The 27260-nt window shown below is 46.7% G+C and overlaps 1 protein-coding gene across 1 annotated transcript in view; it reads left to right on the top strand.

Annotated features, from left to right (window-relative positions):
• LOC144771837 (zona pellucida-like domain-containing protein 1) overlaps positions 1-27260 on the top strand; it is a 558912-nt gene that overhangs the window by 377922 nt on the left and 153730 nt on the right. Inside the window, exon 8 of the mRNA XM_078656105.1 lies at positions 19959-20127. Within this exon, the coding sequence (XP_078512231.1) occupies positions 19959-20127 (169 nt within the window). The remainder of the gene's footprint in view (positions 1-19958; positions 20128-27260) is intronic.

The following is a 27260-nucleotide window of genomic DNA, read 5'->3' as shown; positions in this document are numbered from 1 at the left end:
CCAGCTGGTCTTCAATCTGGTGGCCATCTTCTTTTGGAGCTGTCCCCAAACCAACCACGAAGGTGAGAAATTTGGGTGTCATCTTCGATGACAATTTAAATTTCATGGCACATGCCAATCAAATGGCCTCCACAGCCTTCTATAAATTACGACTGGTTAGGAAGATTCTTCCTTTTCTCCCTAAAAATGTTGGCAAAACATTGGTCAGCGCCCTTGTCCTATCAGCATTGGATTACTGCAACGGCTTGCTTGCCAACGCTCAAGTCCGGATTATCAAGAAAATGCAGACAATCCAGAATGCGGCAGCCAGACTTCTCCTTAACATCCCTAAATTCAAACCAATAGCTGAGACATTGAGAAATCTTCATTGGCTTCCGGTAAGGAATAGAATCAAATTTAAAACACTGTGCATCGTCTATAAGTCATTACATCAGCAAGCCCCTCAATTTTTGTGTGACCATCTTACCCCATACATTCCTACTCGGACGCTACGATCAGCAAGACAGAATGATCTGGTAGTGCCACGGACTAGGCTGGTCAACTGGGGAGACAGACGTTTCCTAGTTGCCGCCCCAAAGCTATGGAATACACTCCCGCAAACCATAAGATCTAGCCCAAATCTCATGCTCTTCAGGAAGAAACTGAAGACATGGTTATTCGACCTCTGAAAATTGTCAGATCACAAAACTAAAGATCACATAGGAGAGTATTAAAAGTACAGCGCCAAGACGCCTGCGGGCATTTGTTCGCGCTTAATAAATGTTAAAAATAAATAAATAAATAAATAAATAAATAAATCATCGATTCTGGATCGTGGGTCCTAGTTAGGAACTTCCAGCGGACAAAGAATGATCAGCCCCGTTGGACCGGCCCCTACCTAGTCCTTTTGTCAACGAGATCCGCAGTGCGAGTGGAAGGAAAGAAGAACTGGATCCACGGCGTACATTGTAAGAGGGTCCCTTTGCCTCTGCCGTACGACCGGTGGGTCCAGGAGGGTTTTGCAGATTCTGAGACTGAGACTGTGCCTCGTTTTCTGCCTTTCAGCGATGCACGTTTAATTGGGACAAATTCTGAGCGTGAAAGCGACGATCTTTTGCAAGAAGCCGTGCCATCTTCAGGTCGACTGGACACTACTGAGCCTGACCTATTGTTTCGTGATCAGACATTACCAGAGAAAAGCCGTTACAATCTGAGGCCGAGAACTATGGACAAATGAAGTTCCTTTTGTTTGCTATTTTTGAAAAGTGCAGCTCTCTCATCTGAGAAACTTTTTTGATTTTTGTTTTTCGAACCACCATCCGTGTTCAGCTGTAGGGTCGCGGGCGACAAGTCTTTGGAGTGCAAGCCGAAGACACAAGGTCGACGGTTCTGGTTGGTTCTTGGGCGTTTCCCTTGAACTGACAGGCGCATTCCTTAGCACGGAACACCCTACCTCCGTGAGCAGCAAGGTTAGAGGATGGAGTTTTTCGAGATGGAGAGACCTGCCAAAGAGATGAACTTTAAAGCCAAAATGTGTATAATGATGACCAGAAAAAGTTTTTTGATATTATGCATTTTCATGTTGCTTAGTGTAATGATGTTTTTAATAGGATATGTTTTATTTTATTTTCGAGTGACATTTGCACCCACTACACAGCCCATACCTCCTCCTACTGTTTCCTCACATTTTTTTTTCCCTTTGCCTGGACATGAGTCCGTTAGAAGATTAGAATTTATCAATAACTCCTTCGTTCAGCTTTTGCACCAACACCAATTAGTTTGAGGTACTGGGTTTTTAAGAACCGGCACAGAACCGGTAACCCAGCGGTGCCAGGGAATCAACACCCAGAGACCTCGGGTTCTCCTGATCCAGACCTACAGAAACTTCAGAGTCTTCTAGGTGAAGTCAAAGATTAGTTTATTGGCTGCAACCAAGGTAACAGGTGTCCTAGAAGTACAATACAGGTATGTTCTCAGGAGACTGCACACTTTTACAAAGTCAGGCTTCTCTTCTTATACACAATTCTGGGCCTCGGGCAAAACATTCTTGGTTGTAAAGTAAATAGTTAACAGGGATGGAAGATTCTGATGGTCATTGGGATGATCTTAGCCATTCTTTTCCTGTTCTGTCTGTGCGTACAGTGTGCTCCTACTATATGTGGCCTCTGTGCTACATCATGTGTAAGGAAACCTGTATCGAGAAACGAGCTAAGTAATAGGATGATGCTACAGCAACATCTCAATGATTTTATGAATATAGACCTGGACTCAGATTAGCGTGAGTGTAGGTTAATTGCCTATGTAAGGGCAAAAGGAGTATCTGTGGTACTGATATTTTAGTCCCGTGTCATAAACATCATCGTATCATGACGATTTTGGTATCAGCAGACCGATAATGACGAGTATACTATATACAAGTCTTTTCGTCATATTCAAGTAACGCGATCACCCTGAAATCAAGGATTCCGTTCTGAACCCTCAGGTTCCATTTTGTGTACGGCAGCCATTGTGTGGTTGCCCTCACATAGGCCGACGACTAAGGCCGACCGGGTCCATGGACACGTACACCTTTTGCTGACTCCTGTGTGACCTGGGCAAGCTGACTCCGTTGCCTAAAGCCAAACCTGCTCAGCCTGTTTCTTTCCCAGTGGCCGAACGAGATTAGGGATCAAGCCACAACATGCCATAAACTCTTTATTATACACAACTATGTCTAATCTCACACACACCTGCCTCTGTTCCTTTCTTTATGGCCTGCTTTACGATGAGGAGGTGCCCGTTTTTATTAGGGGTCCGTCCGATTATCTGATGAAAAGTGTTGGGCCTTGCCGGGTAATTGATTGTGGGCTGGACAAACTGAAATATGGGCTCGTCATCATGACTCTGCTTTTTCTTTGACATGAAAATATGTGAATGGTCAACTGTAAATAAAGAATGTTTGCCTGAAGCATAATATTTTGTATAAAAGGGATGACCAGCTTTGTAAAGTTGAGCAGTCTCCTGAGAACATACACCGTGTTGTACTTCTAGGATACCTGTTACTGGTTGCAGCCAAAAAATCTGATCTTTGACGTCACCAAGAAGTCTCTGCGTTTCTGCAGTCTGAGACAGGAGAATCCGAAGTCTTTGGGTGTGTCCCCTGGCACCGCTGGGTTCTAAAGAACCCGGTACTTCACCAGTTGAGGGTCCAAGTTTGTTCCGTGGTCTGGAGGGAGAATGGTGAGAATACAGAGGATGCAGGGAAGAACCATCTAGTCATGCCAATGACAAATGAGGTCCCTGAACAATAACATAGGAGAAATAGGAAAGGGCATCAGTGAGCTCGTACAAGTCAACAAAGAGATGGCAGCAGGGATGCGCGGAATTAACAACTCGGTGCAGCTGCTTTGCACCAAACTAGACACTGATTTCGATGCAACGCGCAAGGAAAGGGAGCGTGCTCTTGGCCAAAGTAAAGCCATCAACCGCCTGGCCACTGCCACATCCCTGTTATGCAGGAGAAGCAGTAACATGCAGGAGGCTATGACCCAAAACACCAATGAGGTCACTAGGGGCATGGGCAGGATGACCAGTGCTCTTGAGGCGCTGTTAAATGCCCAAACTGCACACACAGCTGCTCTGGATGTGCCTGTAAGTGAGGAGAGCACAAGCAGGAGCAGCATTGGAAGCACCCTTGTCCCAGAAACAAGGAGGAGCAGGCGCCACGCTGAGGCCACAGGCCAGCAAGACAGTGAGCAGGGAGAGCTACCTACAAGTGGTACTGGGAAGCGAGGAAGGAAATAACTTTTACAGTTCATGGTGAAGTGAACCAGGACTGACATCATTGCAGGTAAATACTTTTTGTTGCACATTTGTGCTTTAAAAACCTACATCATTACAAAATTAAACTACATTTGGTGCATACTCCACCTGTCTGTGTCTCTTTACTTACTTAAAAGTAGTTGCGTGGGATCTCATCCCGTCTGTGTCTGCCATCAGTTGGTGTTGCAACTCCAGATGCGTGTGGTTCAGGCACTGCTTCCTCGTCATCATGGTCCTCATAATCTGAGAGATCCACTTCTGTGCCCTTCTTGACCCCAAGGTTGTGCAGCATTGCACAGGCTGTAATCATCTTGCAGCAGGTGATTGGTGTGTACTGGCGGGCACCTCCACTCTTATGGAGCAGCAAAACCTGCTCTTCCACATGCCAAAGGTGTGCTCCACAATGTTTTGGGTTGTTTTGTGTGCCCTGTTGTATCTCCTCTGACTTGGTGTTGTAGGGTTGAGGTAGGGAGTGAGGATGAAGGACCGGAGGGCATATGCACTGTCCCCTAATAGTAAGAAGAAAAAACATTACTCACATGCACACACACACATCCACCTGCAATACGTATCAAGGGAGTTTCACACAGTGTGTTACCTAGCAAGTATCCTTCTCCGAATTCCCCCGCTGTCAGGCGTGCATAGATCCCACTGTTTTGGAAGATGTAGGAGTCGTGGGTACTCCCGGGGAATTTGGCTACTAGGTCAGTGATCATGTACTTGGAATCACAGATCACCTGTACATTTATGGTGTGGGTGGACTTCCTGTTCCGATAAATGTACTCTGTGGCAGCAGGTGGGCATATTGGTATGTGGGTATCATCAATACAGCCAATTATGTTTGGGAAATGCGCCATTTGATAAAAGTCTGTCTTTGTCCTGAGCAGTTCAGCATGCGTTGCAGGGAAGCTGATGTAGTGGTGCATTCTCTGCAGCATGGCATGAATGATTTTTTTAAAGAAATGTGACAGACAGCTCTGGGACACCCCACCTACCGCAGCAACCACACTCTGGTAACTCCCAGATGCAAGCAGGTGTAGGCTGCACAGCACCTGCACATGGGGTGGGATGGCGTGTGCCCTTGTGGTTGGATGTTCCAATAGTGGGTGGAGGTCCCTGATTAGGTCCAGGATAGTTTGGGGAGCTAGCCTGTACCTTTGCAGGATCTCTGGCTCAGTTAGCTGGAATAGAGTGATCCTCTGCCTGTACACATGCTCCTCCCTCCTCCAGACCCTCTCTCCTTCTGCCCATAGCCGTAGCTGCCTCGAAATGACATAGAATGCCGCCATTCTGGTGAAAATGTTGCATTTTGGGGCCTTTTTTATACCCTGCACCTGTTTACCACCTGATTTCAATCCATGGTAAATACCGACTCTTAAATACCGAATTTCATGCAAATTCGGTATTTAAGAGGTTACCTACATCTCAAATACTCATTTTTACCATTTCTTATTTTCTGAATCTGTAAATATACCGAATCGGTAAAGTTTCCGATTCGGTAAATTTACCGATTCTGTATATTTTCCGATTCGGTAAATTTTCCGATTCGGAAACTTTACTGATTCGGTATATTTTTACCGATTTGCTATTTTTTCCGATTCGGTAAGGTTTCCGATTCTGTAAACTTAGCGGAGTCGGTAAATTTACCGATTCCGATGTTTTTGGGCCCCCTACATCCCAATCGCCCAATACCGGTCGGTAAGGGCCGAAAATCGGTAAATTCGGCCGTTACCGACCGGTATTGGCCTACCTACATCTGGCCCCAGGTTTCTTACCACAATAAACTAGCATATGATGTTTTATTAGTTAATGGTCGTGCCAGAATGATACCGTCTTTTCACAATGCACCGTACCCAGGCATTTTATGAAACGGGCAGTATATGTGATTGTGTTTGCCTCGCAGAGCCTGCGGTAACAGGTATTTCTCATATCCAGTCGCATGCACGTTGGTAGTGCCTGGGACCCCATATTTGCTATGCAATGTAAACAAATGCAATACTTGATAGGACGGCATACAGAATGAAAAAATAATATATTATTTTGCAAAAAGCCAAAACACATCCAATCCTTCGAAAACCACAAAGTAAGAAGAACACATAGTTCATTGTATTATATTTTCCATCCATTTGTTCATGTTCGAATTTGAGCTTGAGCAGTACTTAATTTAAGCCAGTAGTTTCAGCCGGGGCCACGAGGACTCGTTTTTGTGGACCTCATCAGACTTTGACCCGGAACAAGCAAGAGAAAAAAACAAAACCTTGCAGCTTGGCCGCCCCATCAAATTAACGTATTTTGGCCTCAGTACAGTTGGGCTGCAGCTGCCCAGGGGCCCCGTAAGAGGAGATAAGGTATGCTGGGCACGTTGTAGCCTGGCGCGGCGCCAGGCGCTTCTAAAAAACATGGGTTCCAGGAATTGTTTGCACATCCATTCCGATATCTGTGCTCGTGCGGCCACAGCTGAAGAAAACAGCAAAAGCAATCAGTGCTTGTTGCACGCGAGAGGCTCGTGAAGTAGAGGTGGTGACCGAAGGTGTCCTCCAAGGTGGACTGGCAAGGTTGGTAACTTACAGCCTACAAAGTCCCTTGCCCCGGTTTGTCAGTGAAGCAGCCATATACTATGTACATGGGCACTTCGTAATTACGTGATGACCATCTCCAATATGGCTGCAACAAATCCTATCATGTTTGGTATCAAACATGTTGGAATCATACCCACACACCATAAATGGTGTGGAAGGTATGATTCCAAGCAGTGGAAGACCCTCCATTAGGTTCTCAGTGTTCCAGATACCAACCTTCTATTCCTAGACAGCACAAAATGGTTGCTGTCAACGAGAGACACATGTCTGCCCTCCTGCTGCTGAGCCAAGCCCGAGCAGAGTAAGGTAGAACAATAGGTAACCTGTCACAGGGAAGTGTGACCACCTCCCAGACAGGATTTATTTTATCGGGACCGGGTGGGTGCACTTGCTAGTGCCTGAAAGTCTGTATGAAGGGCACATTTGGTGTCCCTGTGCATAGTCCAGTTCAAAACAGTTCTGGGAGCTGCTGGCTCCCACTCTGGTGTGAAACTGGACAAAGGATATTGGAGTAACCTCCCCCTGTCCACACCCTCCCTTTGGGAGGGTCCCCTGAATCTTCCCAACCCTTTCCCTAGGGTACTTAAGGGCTTACCTGGGCGTAGGTCGTCAGATTAATTGCGGGATAAGATTCAGATAAGACACCACTGCATTCACCTGTCTGGGAACTCTGGACTTCGCTGGACTTCGTTTGGGCTTGACTTTGTCTCCCTTCCAGTCTGCTGCATGGTCTGTGCCTGTGCATAATACAGGAACCTCCGAGGCCTGTGAAGAATCAAAGACAACCAAAGTAATCTCCCTTGGAGTGAAGGAGTCACTCCCCAACATTTGCAGGCACCGTAACTAAGTCGACCGTTCTGCAGATCCTGAGCACTTCCAGACTCCGTGGGCTCTGCAACACAGTTGGTGGTTTACCACAGCTCCCAAGGCCTGCTATACCCTCTCACCAAGTTTTAGGCCAGCATCCCTCATGAGGGGTTGCAATAACCGAACCCTTGGGTACCACTTCTAACGTGCAGTTGCAAAGGCTTGTTGGCTTCTTTCCAAGAAGAATCATTTTTTTTTTGTAGTTTCCTTTATTGACATTTAAAAAAAAAAAAAACTAATGCAAACAACATGTCCAGTTGCACAAAGCAACGTCACATTCCATGTATTTGTGAGATACAGTACTGTGAAGCGGATTAGTCTAGTGAATACATCAACCTGTACAAATTAGCATACATTTTACATCAATAGGGTGTGAAAAGTCGGATTTCGATCTAGACACCAACGCACCAGGGGCTAACAATTGGATAAGGACTTATGCAGGTGTTTTGCTACTAATATATTAGCGTGGGGTCGGTTCAGCTCCTATTCTGAGTTGTCACCTGTAGTGAGGCTTGTGAGCTCATACCTGCAAATCACTAGACACCACTGGAGATCCCAACCAACCTTCATGTTTTGTACGCGTCCAGTCCATAAACGGACACCATATGTCTTTTGGCCCGGATGAAGACAGCATTAGTTCCCAAAAGGTTGTAAGCTGTGTGTGACTAAAAGTTACATCTTGGATCCAAGCCTCCGCGGACAGGGCTTCCCTTCTCCCCAGTGCATGGTTATCCGGCGCTTAGCAAAAAGCAATAGCATAGCGTGTAAGTTATGATTCCTAAACTGGCATGTCTCTAACATACCCCAATAGTCCAATTAGTGGATCAGTGTCATCAACCGTGCCAATTATATTGCATACTGTAGTGAAGATCTTTGACCAATATGAGGTCGGGGGGGCAGCTCCATGCCATGTGTATAAACGTGGCTGGGGTTTAACCAGATCTCCAGCAACGGTCATCTGCCCTAATCCCCATGCAGTGTAACTGGGAGGGAGTACTGTAAAATCGGTGTATGTATTTAAAATGAATCAAGCGCAGCTTGTAGTTGGGGGGCAGAACCGTGAGTTGGCTGCAACAAATGGCCCACTGATCCTCCATTATCTGGTTGTGCAATTCTGTGTTCCAGGACTGAAAAGCCTTGTGTGTCAACAGAGGGGTGGTTCTCTGCATATTACTCTGGATGCGTGTTATGAGTCTGCGAGGGGAGTCTGTTTTTTAATGTGTTCAAGGGGAAACAGTGTAGGAGACCGACTGGGGAATGTGGTGTATAGTTTCCTACATGTGGCCCTGAGTTTATAGTATAAGAACAGTTCTGAAAAGGACACTGCGCTCTCCTCTTTGGGTTCTGGGGGGTCATGAATCCATACCCCGTATATAGATCAGCAAAGGTGTTTGAGCCTATTTTTTTAGCTATTGCTCTACTGGCGCCCTCCTCCATTGTAGGTATCATGGGATTATGTGCCAGGGGAAAGGACTGGTTGTATAAGAATTTAAGATGAGTTCTTTCCAGGAGTCTATCCCACGCCCACTCCAGGGTTCCGACCGTGTGGATGCCATCACTCGGTCGTCTGTATGTCTGATATATGGCCACCTGAAGAGGAACTGGTGCCGCAAAGTCCATCTCCACTGCCGTGTGTGGTTGGAATACGGTGGGATGTACCCAAAAGTGTAGGAACTGGGCCTGAGCGCAGAATGCATACAATTGGATGTCTGGGGCTCCCAAGCCACCCTCAGACAGAGGTAAAGTTAAGAGTTTCCATGAGACCCATGCCTGTCGACCTGCCCAAATCATTGATATTAGTAACAAGCGAATTGAATTGAAGAAGACTTGTGTAAGAGGTATCGTAATATTTACGAATAAATACAACAGTTTAGGCAGGACCACCATCTTCGCTACTGCAATTCTCCCCGCTAAGGAGAGAGGGAGGCTGGCTCACTCGTTACCTTTCTCCTCCAGCCATGAGACGGTGCACCCACAATTTATGTTCCAGATAGCCTGCATGTTCCCGCTGACAAAAATGCCAAGGTATTTCACTGGGCCAGTGGCCCATTTGAGGGGATAATCAATAGGGAATGGTGTGGTGGTGTCCGTTAGTGGAAATATAGTGGACTTTGCCCAGTTTATTGAAATTCCAGATAGGCCTCCAAATTTGATTTGTTCACGAAGGATTGGGGCGGTGTTTGCCACCAGGTCATTGATGTATAGGTTAATGTCGTCCGCGCACAGCGAGATCAGAAGACCCCTTGTGCAAAACCCCAAGCCCCTTGCAGTGTTGTGTTGCCTGATTCGCACTGCTAATGGGTCCATCGCAATTGCAACAAGCATGGGAGAAAGTGGGCACTATTGCCTTGTACCCCTCGATATGCCAAATGGGCCCAACACAATACCATTCACTCGGAACCTGGCAAATGGCTTTGTGTAGAGCAGGCGTATGAGATCCAGAAAAAGAGAGCTAAACCCCATTCTCTCCATGACCGCGAGTAGATATGCCCACTCCAGCATATCAAATGCCTTTGTGGCAGCAAGGAATAAAGCATTTGCTTGCGTGGTAGGGTGCAGGTAGTGAACTACAATGAAGGTTTGAAGGTTGTGTGACGTAGATCTTCCAGGGATGAATCCCGATTGGTCTGGGTGGCCTATCAATGGTAGCAAAAGCTGCAATCGGTTAGCGACCAGCTTTGCCAATATTTTAACATCCACGTTTATGAGCGAAAGTGGTCTGTATGAATCAATTTCGTCATTAGCTCTCCCTGGCTATGGCAAAGTGATAATGATGGCCTCATGCATTGAAGGCGGTAGAATACCTGAGGACTGGGCCTCTTCATATAAATCGATTAGGTGCGGGCCAGTTCCTCTGCGTATGTTTTGTAAAATGCAGTGGTTAAGCCATCAGACCCTGGTGCCTTCTCCAGTGGGAGGCCACAAATTACCTGTGTGACATTGTCGACAGAGAAAGGGACATCCAAATATTCTCTGTGCCCCCGTCCCAACCAGAGCAGCTCCAGGGAATCCAGGAAAGCCTGAAGGCCCTCTGGCACTGAACAGTGTGTGGCCGTGTATAGATTGGCATAAAACTGTGTAAATTTATCCAAAATGTCTTGTGGGCCAATGATCACGGGTGGGCTGTCACCCCAGATCTCAGTAACATAGCAGTTGATCGAGGGGCTCAGAGCATATTTGCAAGGGTTCTCCTTGGCCTATCCCCCTCAATCAATCAATCAATCAGGTCATTTGTAGAGCGCACTACTCACCCGTAGGGTCTCAAGGCGCTGGGAGGAGGGGGGGGGGGTGCTGCTACTGCTCGAACAGCCAGGTCTTGAGCTTCTTCCTGAAGGAGAGGTGGTCTTGGGTCAGGCGCAGATTGGTCGGAAGTGAGTTCCAGGTCTTGGCGGCCAGGTAGGAGAAGGATCTTCCTCCTGTTGTCGCTCTTCGGATGCGGGGGACGGCGGCGAGGGCGTGGTTGGTTGATCTGAGGAGGCGCTTGGGAGTGTAGAAGTTGATCCGGTTGTTGAGGTAGCTCGGGCCTTGGTCGTGTAGGGCTTTGTGCGCGTGGGTGAGGAGCCGGAAGGTGATTCTCTTGTTGACCGGGAGCCAGTGCAGGTCTCTCAGGTGTCCGGAGATGTGGCTGCGTCGGGGGATGTCGAGGATGAGTCTCGCCGAGGCGTTCTGGATCCGCTGGAGTCTCTTCTGGAGTTTGGCAGTGGTTCCGGCGTAGAGGGCGTTGCCGTAGTCCAGTCCTCCCCATACCCTCTGCCTTGTGTGTGTTTACCAATAAACTTCACCTCCGGTTGTGCCTCTTCCCCAAATTCCAGCAGTTGAGCTATAAGGGTGGTGTAAAATTGTGTTTTGAGCTCCTTGATGCGTTTCTCGAGGGATGCGCGTGTACCCCTGATTGCCTTCAGTACCCCGGCTTGGCGTGCTATGCATTTACCCATGATAACCACCTTAAAGGCCTCCCATAAAGAGGCCTGGGTTGAGACTGAGCCAGTGTTCAGATTAAAATAGTCTACTATGTCCCCCCTTATTTCCTCCTTGAAATCTTCATCCAGTAAGGCATTCGGGGTAGCTGCCAGCTGAATTTTTTTCTAGTTGAGTTCTGCATATTGAGGCGCAGGAGGCAAGGAGCATGGTCAGACAAGGATCTGGGAAGATGAGATATTTTGCAAGTCCATGTCGCCACGTCCCATATACCAGCCACCAATCTAACCTGGACCATGCCCTGTGGTTTTCAGAGATACATGTGCCTTCCTTAGTGTGTTGGTGGCGTTGACCCATATGTCAATCAAATTACCATCTGACACAACAGCATTTAATGTGGCTCTGGTGTTAGGATGAAGGGAGCGGGACAGCCCCTTCATTTCCATCACGTCTTCCAGTACCGCATTAAAGTCCCCTCCCCAGATGATAGTGTTGCATCCTGTTGCTCTTCTTTTGGCCCATATGTTTTGAAAAAATTCAGGGTGTCCGTATGCACCCCGGTCCCCAAGCAGTACGATATATCTGCTCTCGGAATCGAGAAAAGATTTGCGCTCCTCCAATCCAGTCCCTGCCTCACAAGCACTGCCACTCCTCGAGAGTAGTTTGAATATATGGAAGAGTTAACGTGTCCCCAGCGCCTATCCTTTAGTCTAGAGGAGGGTGCGCTGTTCAAGTGTGTCTCTTATAATAGGCAGACGTCTATGTGATGCCTTAATAAGTAGGAGTGAACTATTCTGGTCTTTATGTGATTGTTCAGACCATAAATGTTCCAGGTTAAAAAACGTAGACTCGACATACCACAATTGTTGTTACCTGGTGTGATGCCACTAGTGGGCCTTGAATTGCTCAAACCTCCCAATGTCCAAACAGTGCGAGGTGTTGTGCGGTGTTTGTCGTGGTTCCCACCCCTGTAGCAACCTGAAAACGATGTCTGTGCAGTCCGCATTTTCCCCGTATGGTTTTTCTGGCTATGTGGCAATAAACTGGCTAAGAGCAAATATTAAGTTTCCCCCTCCCACTCCTCCCCCTCCCCCACCAATACCCCAAACAGGTTGTGTTAAACCCTCCCCCTTTAACATTGACAACACCAGGTCGTTACCCCATTTAAAACAAATACAACAGCTGGGAGCTTTCCTGGGGGGGCGCAGTGTCGCCGGCATAGACCCCTACCAAAAGCAGGGTGGCCATGAAAAAGGCAGAGAGACAAATCTATGTATCGTGTGTTAGAGACAACCGCTCCCGCCGTGGCCGCTGCACAGGGTTACTGCCCTACCCCAACACCAAAACCGTAGCCTTTCCCGGTCTAGACCCGGCAGATCAAAAACGCAGTTACAATTGCGTAATTGCAGAACCCCAATTAATCATTATCACTCAGTCTGTCTTCAGGTGTGTTTCCGGCATTCAAACTATGTGTGTGCTTCTTACCCCCAATGTGTTTAGCAAATTTCAGTGTGGATTTGGCATCCGTGAAATGATTCGTTCCCTTGTGTGTCACCTTAAGCTTAGCAGGGTACAGCAAGGAATAGGGGAACTTGGCCTGTAGCAGAATGCGTTTCGCAGGCAGGAACTCCCTGAGTGCCACCTGCACCGCCGGGGTGAAATCAGGGTAGAATTAAATTGTGTTCCCTTTATGAGTTGTGGTCCCACACTCCCTTGCAAGTCTCAGGATGAGATCATGGTCCTGATAGTTCAAGATCAGAGCAAGGATAGGCCTAGGTGTAGCTCCGGACGGGGGTTTGGGGCCAAATGCGCAGTGTGCTCTCTCGACCGCAAACACCGCGGACAGATCAGGGCCAAAGAGGTCCCGCAGCAGGTCAGCAATGTAAGCCTCTATTTTAGATATGGTGGTCGTCTCCAGAATCTCTGTGATCCTCAAGTTGCTTTGGAGAGACCTGGCCTCCAAGTCCTCATTCTTTGGCCTGATCAGACCTAGTACTTTGTCCTTATGCTGAAGCTGCTCCGTTGCTTCGACCTGAAACTCATGGCAGTCTGAATTGCGATTTTCAAGCACATCTAGCCTTGTCTTATGTGTGTTCATCTGTTTTTTGACTGCGTCAAGCTGAGAAGTGAGCACATCAAGCTTCGTATCTATGGTGCGAATGCTTGACTGCATCTTTAACATTAGTGTGCGCAAGTCCTCCCAACGATCCTCTGCCTGCGAGTCAAGCGGGCGGTCTGAGCCTCCCTTCGGGTCGGACTCCTTTAACCTAGTGGCCCTTTTGTTGTCAACTGTCAGTTTTGGCTGTTTTGCGTCCTGTTTGCCCATTGTGGCATGCCTCCAAGGTGCACCGATACATGGTAAGCGTTGGTTATGGCAGCCTCAGTGAGCCTCACTTTAACGGTACCCATCTCCCACTGTTCGGGCCCCCATATATCAACAGCCGGTGTGATATTGATACTGTTTGGTGTTGTGCACCAATACGTTGTGGTTTGCTTAATGCCCCCTGAGGATCATCCACACCTGCCACCTGATATTGTTGTTGACCCCAGTCACTGGTCGCGCTTGCACACGAGACCCCTCACCTCCTACCTGTATCGCTGGGCACACCCGGCCAGCCTGCAGCAAAGAACTCGATCAGCAATTTTGCAGGGGGCAGTTCCACAGGGCCTTGCGCTTCCCAGACTGGGCCAGCCACTTAATAGCCCACATGAGCAGCTTTCACCAGCTGTCAGGGGAGCCCAGAAGTGGGCGGTGGCATTGAGAGGGTCCGGTACCCACTTTGCGGTCCGGGGGTAGCCTTGCGGCACCACAGGTCCGCCGCCCAGTCTTCCTTATTTGTGCGTTCCAGGCTGCCTGGTTTGAAAATGGCAGTTCACCTCGCACACAGCGGTCCCCCTCATCTCCGAGCTCGGAGACCGCCAGTGAAATGCGAGACACAGAAGGAGCCTTGTGCTCACCTCGCTGTCCAGGTGAAGCCCATTGCTCTGCTGGCCCTACGGCGGAGCCTCCCGGTCTGCACGCAGGATGTCCCCTGATGTAACAATGGCGGCGCGGCTTGTTTGCATCTTCGGAGTACGAGCCGGTGTCCCCCCGGAGGGGCAGAGCCAGTTCCCCCATACTTCATCAGCACACTGGGGACCAGGCTACAGGATTCCTCACGCCTCCATCCGTCCAGCTGCCGCACATCAAGTAAGGGGTTCCGATCACTTCTTGAAAGGCTACGATCATCCAGGGCAACCTGGACACCGGAGAAGCAGTTTGCAGCCAAAGCAGACTGCCTCCTCGAAATGTGACCTCGTAGGCAAAGCCCAGGAGCACCGCATTGTGTGCACCGTGGCCTACATCTTTTGGTGAGCTGCTTGAGGTCCTCTCCCGACTCCAGTGCCTCCAGCCTGCGGGTCTACTTGAGGGTCACACTTGTTTCTTTTGGGCTCCCCTGATTGCTTGGGGCCTGCCCTGACTCCCCTGCCTTTAGTGAGTCCCCTGGACCTTGCTGGTCCAGACATTGCTCCTTTGTTGACTTCTGCATGGCTTTCCTTTGCCAAGACTTGTTGGTGCTCTCACCACCACCGATGACTCAGCACTTGACATCCTTTGTGGATCAGCTTGTGCACAGCCCCTGGTCCTACTCAGCATTGCCTGGTCCTCACAGCTGCAGAGTGCCCTTACCAAGCAGCCATCTTGCAGCGCAGTTAAACCACGCCCCCTTGTGACCAGAATCTTCAGCCACACCGCATTGTCTGCACCGTGGCCTACTGTGAGCTGCTTGACGTCCTCCCCGACTCCAGTGCCTCCAGCCTGCGGGTCTACTTGAGGGTCACTTTTGTTTCTTTTGGACTCCCCTGATTGCTTGGGGCCTGCCCTGACTCCCCCGCCTTTAGTGAGTCGCCTGGACCTTGCTGGTCCCGACATTGCTCCTTCTTTGATTTCTGCATGGCTTTTCTTTGTCAAGGCTTGTTGGTGCTCCCACCACCGCCGATCCCTTAGCACTTGACATCCTTTGTGGATCAGCTTGTGCACAGCCCCTGGTCCTACTCAGCGTTGCCTGGTCCTCACAGCTGCAGAGTCAAGGTCCTCATCATCCATCCTGAAGCCTCCTGGTCACCCTTGAGTGACTTAGACTCTGTCCCCACTGCATTCAGGTACTCCTCTTCAAGAATCCACATATGGATTCCCATGAACACTCTCTCCTCTTCCAGCAGCTGCACATTCCTGAAGTCCTCCATTGGTTTCAACTGAGGTTTCAGACACCACTTCCCACAAATGCACTCGGCTTCCCTGGCATAGGTAACTTGGGTACTAGGGTATCCACGTGTCCGGTGGGTTACCAACCTTCTGTCTTCCACAGAGTTTCCTCAGGGTCCACTGGGTAGGGTCCTTAATCTTTAAAAATCCAACTGCGGCTTACACATAGACTTGTACGGAGCACGCAGTTGTGTTCCCACACTGCACACGATCTCCGTGGAGTCCCTGTTTATATTGGGTGGTTCTGTAGGTCCCTAGCAATTCAACATTCCCTCGACATCGTCCTGACTTGAGTCATAGTTCTTATACCACTTTCTTTGTATATGGTTTAGTCCCCTGTAGGGCCATTGTATATTTCGTGCTATTTACTGTGCTTCTTTGCTAACGTATTGTATGCATTGGGTTTATCTCTGTGTTGGAGATATTCGAACATTCTAGAGAGTATTATATAATAAATACATATTTTTATAAATACTTGATACTTGGGGCCCCATAGTATGGCGGGCGGACTTTGTCCACCCGCCATACCCTCAAGAAACGGGACCGCCACAACCTCAGCGGGCAATCCCAATTAGGTTGCGCCCGCCACACTGGCGGGCGCATGGCGCATCTGCAACATTGTGGTGGGTGGTGCAGAGAGCACCGTCCGCCGCAATGCCACAAAGGCAGGTTGTGCGTTTCAATGCACAACGTGACAGGTAACGCGCGGTGCCTACCATGTTGTTCATTGAAAAGCAGGGGGGTACCATAGGTACCCTTCATGTGCATCCCCCACCCCCCGGAGTCCCTGGGGATCCGCAACGGGCCCCCGCAAGCAGACTCCGCATGCCTTTCCGTGGCGGCAATGCCGTCACGGAAAGGCATGTTCCCGGACACATTCTAATATGGCTGGCAGTGTCTTTCAGACACCCCTGCCACTATATTGAACAGTGTCCCGCCTGGTCGACTTGTCGACCAGGTGGAAAAGTGGCGGATGGTCTTTCCGTCCACCGCGGACCCCCCAGCCATTGTAATATGGTGGGGCGTCTTTGCTGCAACGATGACGGGCGGATCGCCCCCTCCGGGCCATCGGTGACTACCGCCGGGCCGGCGGGGGCGATCCACCCACCATCCTTATGGGGCCCATGGTGTGGTTCTTTTCACTTAATCTATACTTTAAAATAGACTTCTGGTAAAGCAAGCTGCTTGACACTCCTTCAAGACTAAGCCTGAAGGCTGCTCTCCACAGCGACCACTTAGAGAGCTTTCTAAGGTTGTCTAAGACCTCTTAAATCACCATAAGCGTTGGCTGGACTGGTGCAAGGTGCCCACTTACATTAGTGGACATCATATACCATGCCAGCCTCTCACAGTGCTCTTTTACCACCAAATTGTAGTGCCCCTCATAGGTATCCACCATTCCTATTTCTGAATGGTTATCCACCACATTCACAGAGTCAGTAAAATATGAATATTTTGTGACCGCATTCCGGTCACAAAACATTCATACGTGCCCCTACGACTCAATGTTTGAAGCGTGCACCCTTGAAATGTCCCTTCCTAATACTGACTCCTAAACCCCAATTTGCGAGTCGGTAATAGGGTACAGACTCACAAAATAGAGTTAGTAGTTGCCAGACAACTCTTTGGCATTTGCAAACATCCCAATTCTCCATTTGCAACCGCAAAAGGTGTGGTACATGTGGCCCTGAAGTACAGATTCATACAAGGAAGGCTTACAGAGAAAATTACTGAAGCATGTATGCAACCATATTAGAAAATACAGGACAAATTATCAGTGCAAGATAGCTCTGAAAAATAAATTGATTGATATGGTGTATCGTTGACATCTAGGAAAAACTTTCACCAAACATAGGGGCATATTTACAAGGAAATGCCAGAGCTGCAACAATTTTGGTAGCACCACACTCCATTTCTAAAACGCAAGGATGCTTATTTACAACAATATGGCACACTCCTATGTTTTCCCTAGTGTTGGAGCTAAAAATGAGTATTCCTCCTAATTGCGCCATTCTAGCGCCTGATATTGCATGGCTTTCAATTTTGGCGCTGCCTCAGATTTACACATCCTTGTAAATCTTGGGCAGCATCAAAATGCAATGGGTGTTGCGGTGGAACGCCCGCAGCAACACCCATTGACCACCCCTTTCAGGCAAAGTACTGCATGTCAAGGGGCCCAATTTACAAGACAGCATTAAGCCACTCAATGGGGCTTAGTGCCGCTTATTAATTATCGATCAGGGCATAGAGCCACCAGAATGTTTCTAAAAGTGATGCTCGGGTGGTGCTATCCCCTTGTGAATATACCCCAGAGATAGAAAGAAAACTACTGGTATCCTGGAATGGATAAAGAAGTAGAAGATTGGATCAATGAGTTCATAGCTTGAATTAGTCAAGATAACGTTTGTGCACACGTTAAGCGTCATATACAGTAGTTGAAGCCCCCAACGAAGTTGGGCAAAAGTTGAGCTTAGATGATATAGGACCAATCTATCTATGCCTGACCCGTAAGTCACACATATGCAAAAATTACGGTGAACTGCAAAAGCAAGTGAATTGAAATACAATTTATGAAAGAGATACCTGCTGACACAACCATATTTATGGAAGACATATTTAATAGAGAAAGTCTACCAGAGACAATGGTAACTGACAATGGTGTCTAATTTACATCACATGAAATCAGAAGCTATCTGAAGAAAAATAATTTAGCACATTTAAAAACAACTACTTACTATCCCCAAAGCCACAGATTAGTCGAAAGGAAGAGAAGTCATGCAACTGGCAGTGTCAAACAACTTAAGTGTAGAAGCAACAGTATCGGAACCTTTGAAAGCACAAAGGCCAAAAAACAGGGAATTCAAAAGTAGCACCATTCAAGAGTGATAATAAAGCACATTTTGCCCTTTGCTTGGTGGGCAAATGATGTAAAAGAACAAGCTCTCACTGGAAATACAAAAAACTGAAAACAAGATCGAGAAAAAAAACAACCGTAAAAGAAACAACCAACTATTTTACAAAAGGTGATCTGCTGTGAGTATTACTACAAGGTGTGCCTATACAAGTTTTAAACCAGTATGGATCACCGACGAAGGTCAAGGAAGTTCACTGGACATAGGTAGTATATGAGGACAGGAGTAAATGGAATGTATCTGTTACAGTCAAAGTGTCAAATCCTGCATTCTATAGAATGCCTAGGTAATGTATAGAAAGCCTGAAAATGCCTGAAAATTGAACGTCAAAGTATGAAATGATTGATATTTTATACATTGCCTAGGCATTGTATACTTTGCCGGATTGTCTGCCCGCAAAGTATATAATATGCCTAATCCCGCCATTTTATTCCCGCCCGGCAATGTGTGAAATCCGGCATTCTATTGAATGGCTAGGTAATGTATAGAATGCCTGAAAATCGAACGTCAAAGTATGAAATGATTGATATTTTATACATTGCCTAGGCATTGTATACTTTGCCACATTGTCTGCCGCCAAAGTATGTAATACACCTAATCCGGCCTTTCTTAGTGTAACAAGTACTTCAATCTCTGTTCTGCTTTCATTGTTTTCCGGTAAGAATATCCTGTGCTTTATTTCGTAGTTTTGTTCTTTCAGTTTCAAATGTGTATTAATTAATAAAGGCTTCTCATCTTGTGCCCTTTTAACACTTTGCGTAAATGGTACTGGTCATTCTGTATAATGCCAAGGAATTGTATAGAATGCCTAGGAAAAGTATGTAACACTTTCATAAAAAACCTATATTTCCTAGTTTGCCTCTAAACCATCAGGCATTCTATACATTACCTAGGCATTCTATACAATACCGGGATTTCACACTTTGACTGTAACGTATCCAAATTGCCTTTTGCGAAAGACGTGTTCAAGATAAGAGTTGCGTTGTAGAAAGGAATCAAAGCATTCCATACTCTGAGGATGTATACATTTCACATGGGGCCAGTTGCAGACAGGGGAGGGGAGAAGCTGAACCTAATTTGTCTACTGAAGAACTGTAGCAATTGCCTGCCGATGTTCTACAGAGACTCAGACACACATGTGGACCTCCCTCAAAGTGGATTTGCTAATATTGGCATTGATACTTTAATCTCTCATTTGTTTCTTTTACTCATTTCAAAGAAATGGTTATATAAAGGAAGGGGAATGTGTAGTGACTTTATTTACTTCTATTTTGGAGGGCGCTCATCTCCCGCTGCTTTTTGGAAGTTAGAACCCAGTGATATTGGAGCACACCGAAGGGGACTGAGGCAGTAGTTAGTAGGGCTACTGGTGACGGTCTTTTTAGGCTGCCCATCCAGTCTTCTCTTATGTTTGTTACCGCAATACATTACTTCATTTAGCCTTTTCTTGCTTCCTTTGTTTATCGCTTCACGTAGCTTTTACTTCAAATATTAACAGTAACGGTTATATGGTGTTTCATCATCGACCTATATAAAATAATAATGTCTAGTATGCAATAGTGAGATCAGTAGTTAATCCTCACATCACAATATCCCTACCATTGCAAGCAATTTTTTTTTACCACACCTAATAATTTAATGTGTCATTTATTTCAGATGCAATAAGGATCCATTAACCGTGATCAATCTGAATGGAGATGCTCAAAATGCCAGGTTTTCCTTTTCAGCTTTCCGGTTCACTGAGCACTCAGGGATGCCAGTGTCAACATATTACCTTCACTGTATCACTCGTCTCTGTTTGACAACAGCATGTGCAGGTTTTAAGGTATGTTACATCTAAAGCAATTCATGCCTTGTAAGTGAAATTACCAGTGGTCTAATAATATCTGTTATTTGAACAAGTGTGCTAATATTCAAACATTCACACATTTATTACCACAACGAAAGACTCATAATCTGGTACATTATACATGATCTCTTACTTGAGAAATCACATATTTCTGTCCCACATGTACCTTGTTATCATCTCCTTATAGAGCGAAACACATGGAGCCACACTCATGAAGCTGATTCAGTGTTTACATATCTTTTTTGATAACCTCTATAAATTATAAAACAATATTACATAATGATATATGCAAATGCACTAAGAGTGGGAGGTGAAGGCAATCATGCACAGATGTGGTAGTAAATACTAATTATTGGAACAATATACATATGATTCTCTATTTTGTAAAAAACGTTCTTGTACTCCATTTTTAAAATAACTGGTTATGATTGTTAAATCCTGGCCCACAGTTGCCTAATCCTGAGGGGCACTGAAAGGTGTCCTGTTATGTGAGCCAATAGGAGTGATTGGAAAGCTAAAGCCGAAACAAGGAATTAATTTAATCCGCTGTTGAAAAGCTATGCCGAGACTGCAGAGGAGACACCATGGTCCAGATAAATGAGTTAACCGGTGCAGAATTCTCAAATGGACTTTCGCTTCACTCGATCACATATGGGTCAGTGTTCCCATATCCAGATGTATTTGGGCTGGGAACACTGGGGCCAGTTTTACTGTCTGGTAATTCTGCCTAGTAAAATCACCATGGTGAAAGGGTTGTATTGCAGCCCAACCCATTTTCCAGCCCCTACCTGGCCCTCAGAAGTGGCATGGGGAAAATGCACTGCTTACCTCTTCCCAGTGATAATCTCCCTTTCCCTATCCTACTCTTGCCAGCCCCCTCTCCTCATCACCTGCACCCCACCCCTAGCTCACATTTGCCACTGGCTCTGAGCAGGCAGTAAATGAAAGCATTAACCTTTACGGAACAATAAAACAAGTGTGACATTCTGCATAGTAAAACCAGTTCAGCACAGTTAATCCCCGTTCTATAGGGAGTAACTCATAATTCTAGAAATTCTATATGGAAATATTGGGCAGTAAAAATTTCGGTCACCTGGAATTTCCTCATCGAATTCTGAATTATTCGTAATGTGGCCTTGTATGGCTGTAGTTGATGCTATTTTCCACTGTTACCAGGCTTAAACATACACATGCTTTACAATAAGTGAACCTCTCAAATGGTCTTTTCATGTTTGTGCATGATGATATCTAGTTTTTTTTTACTTTTCGAGTCTGTTCATGCAGTAAAAAAATCTCTGTGCGCACTAATTAAAATATAGAGGGATATTCTCCACAAATGGGTGAAAACTATCGCTAACCTCAGTTAGCATGCGTTTTCTTATCACCGCCTACTGCGTGAAATTATCGCTGTATTAGCAGTGTATTCACAACACCCCAGTAACAGGTGATAGTTTCAGGGAACGGCGGTGAAAACTGGTGGTAACATCAGCGCAAAGGCGATAGGTAATCCGACGTTAGCGGCCAAAAACAACAGAGCCCCATTAGTGGCAAAAAAACTCACGTTAGCCAGCCCAACGTGAGTTTATTTAGTCTCTAATGCAAAAAATAGCCTATCAGTCAACATCCAATAGAAAATAGGTATAAAACCCCCAAAAAAAAGCAGAATGGAGCAGCCTGAGCCAAGTGCAGCACACCTCAACAACCCCTGCAAGCTACCCAACATCCAGGATGACCAGGATGAGAGCCAGGATGCCTTGCTGGACCTGCGTCTGGAGCCTGGATGCCTCGCTGGACCTGCGTCTGGAGCCTGGATGCCTTGCTGGACCTGCGACTGGAGCCTGGATGTCATGCTGGACAAGCGTCTGCAGCCTGGATGCTTCGCTGAACCTGCGTTTGGAGCCTGGATGCCTTGCTGGACCTGCATCTGGAACCTGGATGCCTTGCTGGACCTGCGTATGGAGCCTGAATGCCTTTCTGGACCTGTGTCTGGAGCCTGGAGTGGGATGTGGGATGTGGAGGAGCTGTGGAGTCGATGAGCCGTGACGGTAGACATTGAGGCATGACGAATGCCCGTACCTGGTGGTGAAGTCTGGCAGGTCGCATGGAGACATGTTGCTGACCTATGTGAGAAGACCACCTTGTGCACCTTGGAGCTGTTAATAGTAGAGGCGCTCCTGCGCCCCATCGCAGGGAGGTCTGCATCGCATACTACGATCCACCACTACACCATGGTGCTCTGGAGGGGATTACCAATGGTGGGTGCCACCTCTCTGCATCACAGGCTGGATGATGTTGGGCTGGCCGGACGCTGTTGAAGGTGAGGCCCCTGAGCTGTGCCGAACTTGTGTGGTGGGAGCACTGCACCTTCACGCCTAAGGGGGCCCTGCTGTATCAACTGTATCAGGAGGTTCACCAGTGGACTTGGTGGTGACTGCTGTACCCAGGCTTGTGAAATCCCACCTGGCTGATGCTCCTGTCACAGATTTGGAGAGAGTGCAGCGGATTGCGCCACAGTGTCAATGTCCAGGTAAGGAGAAGGTAGGACGTGTAGAGCAGGACACCTGGGGGTCGTGTCGCCCAGGCCTAGCACACGTAGATGATGCACCCCCAGTGGCGGCTCATCCGCTATGGTGGAAGAGCGTCGCCCCGCTGCTGTCAGGCAGTGCAGAGGAGGAACAATTATCACATGATGATACCTTACTCATGTAACCGTGCTATGTTTCCTTTGTGGGTGGGAGGGTGGGTAGGACTGCTCCAAGCACAGGGCAAGGCATGGGCGGATTTGCAAGCCCACTCAAGTGGGTAATGACTGTTTGGTAGGCCCACTCAGGCCTATCTATCTAAATGAATAGATGAAGTTGTGTTTTTATAAGTGTGTAGCTAAGTAAATATGTAAGTATGATCCATTATTTGCATAAGTGAGTAGGATGACATCATATGTGAATAGGATGTGTGCTGGTGTGTAATGTCGATTTAGGTGTATAAGTATTTTTGATAGTGTTCTATTGTTCATTGACAGCATGTATGAGTGAATCTACAGGTAAGTGATTAGATGTGTGTATACATCTATGAATCACTGAGTGGGTTTTTAGATACTTGTATTGCTGTAACAATGGATTCAAATATGATACTTTGTATTTTACAAAGAGTGATGAAAGATTTTACCAGTGTATGAAAAGGTGTATGTGATTGTCACGTGGATGATGTCATCAGTGATGTCATCAGTGATGTCATTTGAGATGTCATCAGTGATGTCACTGACCATGTCATGAATGATGTAATATGTGACATCATCAGCAGTGGATTGCGGGTGCGCGAAATATAGTTAGTACAACTAACAATATAGGAGCACTTTCAATGGTTTTGTATGAGTGAAATGTCCAGCTAACTATAACACCCCTAAAACTTATAGTTTTTTGAGTGAATTTTAAAAGTTTTTTAAATGCTAATTCCTAACTATATAAGGCCTGAAACCTATGGTTTTTTCAGTGAATTTTTAAAGGTTTTTTAAATGCTAATTCCTAACTATATAAGGCCTGAAACCTATGTTTTTTTCAGTGAATTTAGAAGGTTTTTAAATGCTAATTTCTAACTATATAAGGCCTGAAACCTATGTTTTTTTCAGTGAATTTCAAAGTTTTTTTAAATGCTAATTCCTAACTATATAAGACCTGAAAGCCCACCAGGAATCTCCAGTATGCGCCAGGGGACTGCATTGCAGAGAGGTGTAATGAAGCCACGCCCCTTTTTACACCTCTCTGCAACACAGCCCCCGTGCATGTTTGAAGAGGGGAACTAATTCGCCTTGCATACTGGGGGGCCCTGGGGGCCAACTAACCCACCTGGAACCTCCAGTATGCGCCAGGGGGCTGCATTGCAGAGGTGTAATGAGGCTATGCCCCTTGTTACACCTCTCTGCAACGCAGCCCCCTGGCGCGTTTGTAGAGGGGGAACTAATTCCCCTTGCATACTGGGGGTCCCTGGGGGCCAACTAGCCCACCAGGAGCCTTCAGTGTGTGCCAGGGGGCTGCATTGCAGAGAGGTGTAATGAGGCCACACCCTTTTTTGCACCTCTCTGCAACGCAGCCCCCGTGCATGTTTGAAGAGGGGGAACTAATTCCCCTTGCATACTGGGGGTCCCTGGGGGCCAACCAGCCCACCTGGAACCTCCAGTATGCACCACGGGGCTGCATTGCACAGAGGTGTAATGAGGCTATGCCCCTTTTTACACCTCTCTGCAATGCAGGCCACTGGCGCATTTGCAGAGGGGGGACTAATTCCCCTTGCATACTGGGGGTCTCTGGTTCATATCTGCCCAAACGCTGATATTCCGAACGAGTGAAAATTACTTTTCTTGAGAAACATTTGGATTTGGATTATCATGTCCTATACTTTGGAATTTTTGAAAGACTGACTTTGAGGATGCTATAAATTACTCAAGTCTGCCCGAATTGTGTGGGTAAAATTGATACCTAGTCACTTTGAATAAGAATGTACTTACGTCTCGTCTAACATTTGGAAGAAATATCTAGTTATATGACAACAGGATACCGACATAACTTGAAGGAAATAAGAACGCCCTGAAGAAGTTCTGTTGTACAGAACGAAACGCGTCGGCTGGCTGTGGTACATAAACTTAAGGAAAATAAAAGCATTTGAATATACATCAAGATTCAGCGCTTCAATAAGGACTCTAAGTGATATGATTTGATTGGACTTATTGTGCAAGTGGTGCTGTGCCAAACTTTGGAATATTCTCCACTACTCTCTACTACTTACTCTCTACTACTCCACTACTCTCTAATACTCACTCTCTACTACTCATTCTCTACTACTCTACTACTCTCTACTACTCTCTCTACTACTCACTCCCTACTACTCACTATCTACTATTCTCTACTACTCACTCTCTACTACTCTCTACTCTCTACTACTCACTCTCTACTACTCACTCTTTACTACTCACCAACTACTACCTCTACTACTCACTCTCTACCTTTCACTCTCTACTTTTCTTTACTACTCACTCTCTACTACTCTCTCTCTACTACTCTCTACTACTCACTCTCTACTGCTCACTCTACTACTCACTCTCTAATACTCTCTACTACTCACTCTCTACTACTCTCTCTCAACTACTCTCTACTACTCACTCTACTACTCACTCTCTACTATTCTCTCTCTCTGCTACTCACTCTCTACTACTCTCTACTACTCATTCTCTAAAACTCACTCTCTACTACTCACTCTTTACTACTCTCTACTACTCACTCTCTACTGCTCTCTACTACTCACTCTACTACTTACTCTCTACTACTCTCTACTACTCACTCTCCCTGATAAAGTGCACTACATTTTCCCAGGGTCTGTAAATTAAATGCTACTAGTAGGCCTGACATACAACAGTAGCTGTGCTGTTCCTCAGAAACAAGGGAATGTACAGGTTGTGCCGGTGCGAAAAGGATGTTGTAGGGTCTCAAGGGACCTACAGTTGGGCATCCATAGTGTTGGATGTAATGCCCTCACACACCCTTGCAGGTGTCATGCTTCATCATCTGGGCTGCTCCTCGTTGGGTCGGCGGTGCAATACCCAACGGGCAGCACCTCAAAGAGGGGCACTTTGGCGGAGATCTTTTATCCAACTGCCGTATGATGAAGTGCGGGTGTAGGGCAGGAATAGCGTAGACTAGGTATCTGGGTTTAAAATAGGGCTACGAGTACCAGGATCTACCCTCGCCAGGCCTGACCTGGCAGCGTGGGGTAGGTGCTGACGGCCGGAGACACGGACAGCAAATTCCAAAGATACTGGAAGTCTGTATCCGATGTTAATCCGATGTTAATCCCGCCAGGTACTGTTGTTGCCTAGAACCTCTAACCATTAGGTAGATGACGCACAACACAGGTACACACACTGAGCAACACTTTCTTTAACTGTATATATTAAAATACGCAACACTAGATCCTAACATAGATCTTTCAGACGTAGACTGTAACTTATGTAGGATATTACTTGATTTTCTGGGTCCTGAAGAATCGCCAGTCACTAGATAGCGGCGAGAAACATGTCGACCAGCCAGAACACATACTGAACCTAGACTCGAGATAGGTAACATAATATCCCAACGAGTTTGGGTTAGTTATTCAGTTTTAATTAGAGCAGGGGACCCCCAGAATAAACTTGATCCTGGTACTCCTAGCCCTATTTTAAACCCACATACCTAGTCTGCGCTATTCTGGCCCTACACCCGCACTTCATCATACGGCAGTCGGATAAAAGACCTCCGCCAAAGTGCCCCTCTTTGAGGTGTTGCCCGTTGGGTATTGCACCGCCGACCCAACGAGGAGCGGCCCAGATGATGAAGCATGACACCTGCAAGGGTGTGTGAGGGCATTACATCCAACACTATGGATGCCCAACTGTAGGTCCCTTGAGACCCTACAACATCCTTTTCACACCGGCACAACCTGTACATTCCCTTGTTTCTGAGGAACAGCACAGCTACTGTTGTATTACATAAATTTCAAGGGCAATTGCTGCAGCTGGACCTTCCACTCCCGAATGAGTGGTAACCGCCCTACCCTAATTCTCCCTTCCTTTTGTAAACAACTAGTAGGCCTGAAGCACTCATTGTGCCACCCACTTACGTAGAACTCTAACCATAGCTCTGGCCTGCGATTGCAGACCCTAAATGTGCAGTTTTTAACTGCCACGTTGACCTGACAAAGTAACCCTCTTGCCAGGCCTAAATTGTTTCTTTTCATTAATATGTCACTCCTAAAGAAGGCTCTGCCTCCCCACTGGGCAGGGTGCCAAGTAGCTAAAAGACAGGACATGTACATTTAAGTTTTACATATCCTGGTAGTGAAAAACTCTCAGTTTCGTTTTTCACTACTGCAAGGCCTTTCTCTCCCATAGGATAACATTGAAATTAACTTATTACATCTTATAAGTGTAATTCCCAATTGTGAAGAACTAGGCTGTTCTAGCTTAGTGTCAATGAACCCAAAATTTGAAATCGCAACTGATGGTGAAGTTAGATTTTAAATTCCAGTTTAGCAAATGTCTCTTTCAGAAAGTTGGCATTTACTTACTTTAGCCATTTGGTACC

This window comes from Lissotriton helveticus, chromosome 8 (assembly GCF_964261635.1).
Source record: "Lissotriton helveticus chromosome 8, aLisHel1.1, whole genome shotgun sequence".
NCBI lineage: Eukaryota > Metazoa > Chordata > Amphibia > Caudata > Salamandridae > Lissotriton > Lissotriton helveticus.
Note: the sequence above shows the minus strand (reverse complement) of the source record. Positions and strands in the feature narration are given on the sequence as shown.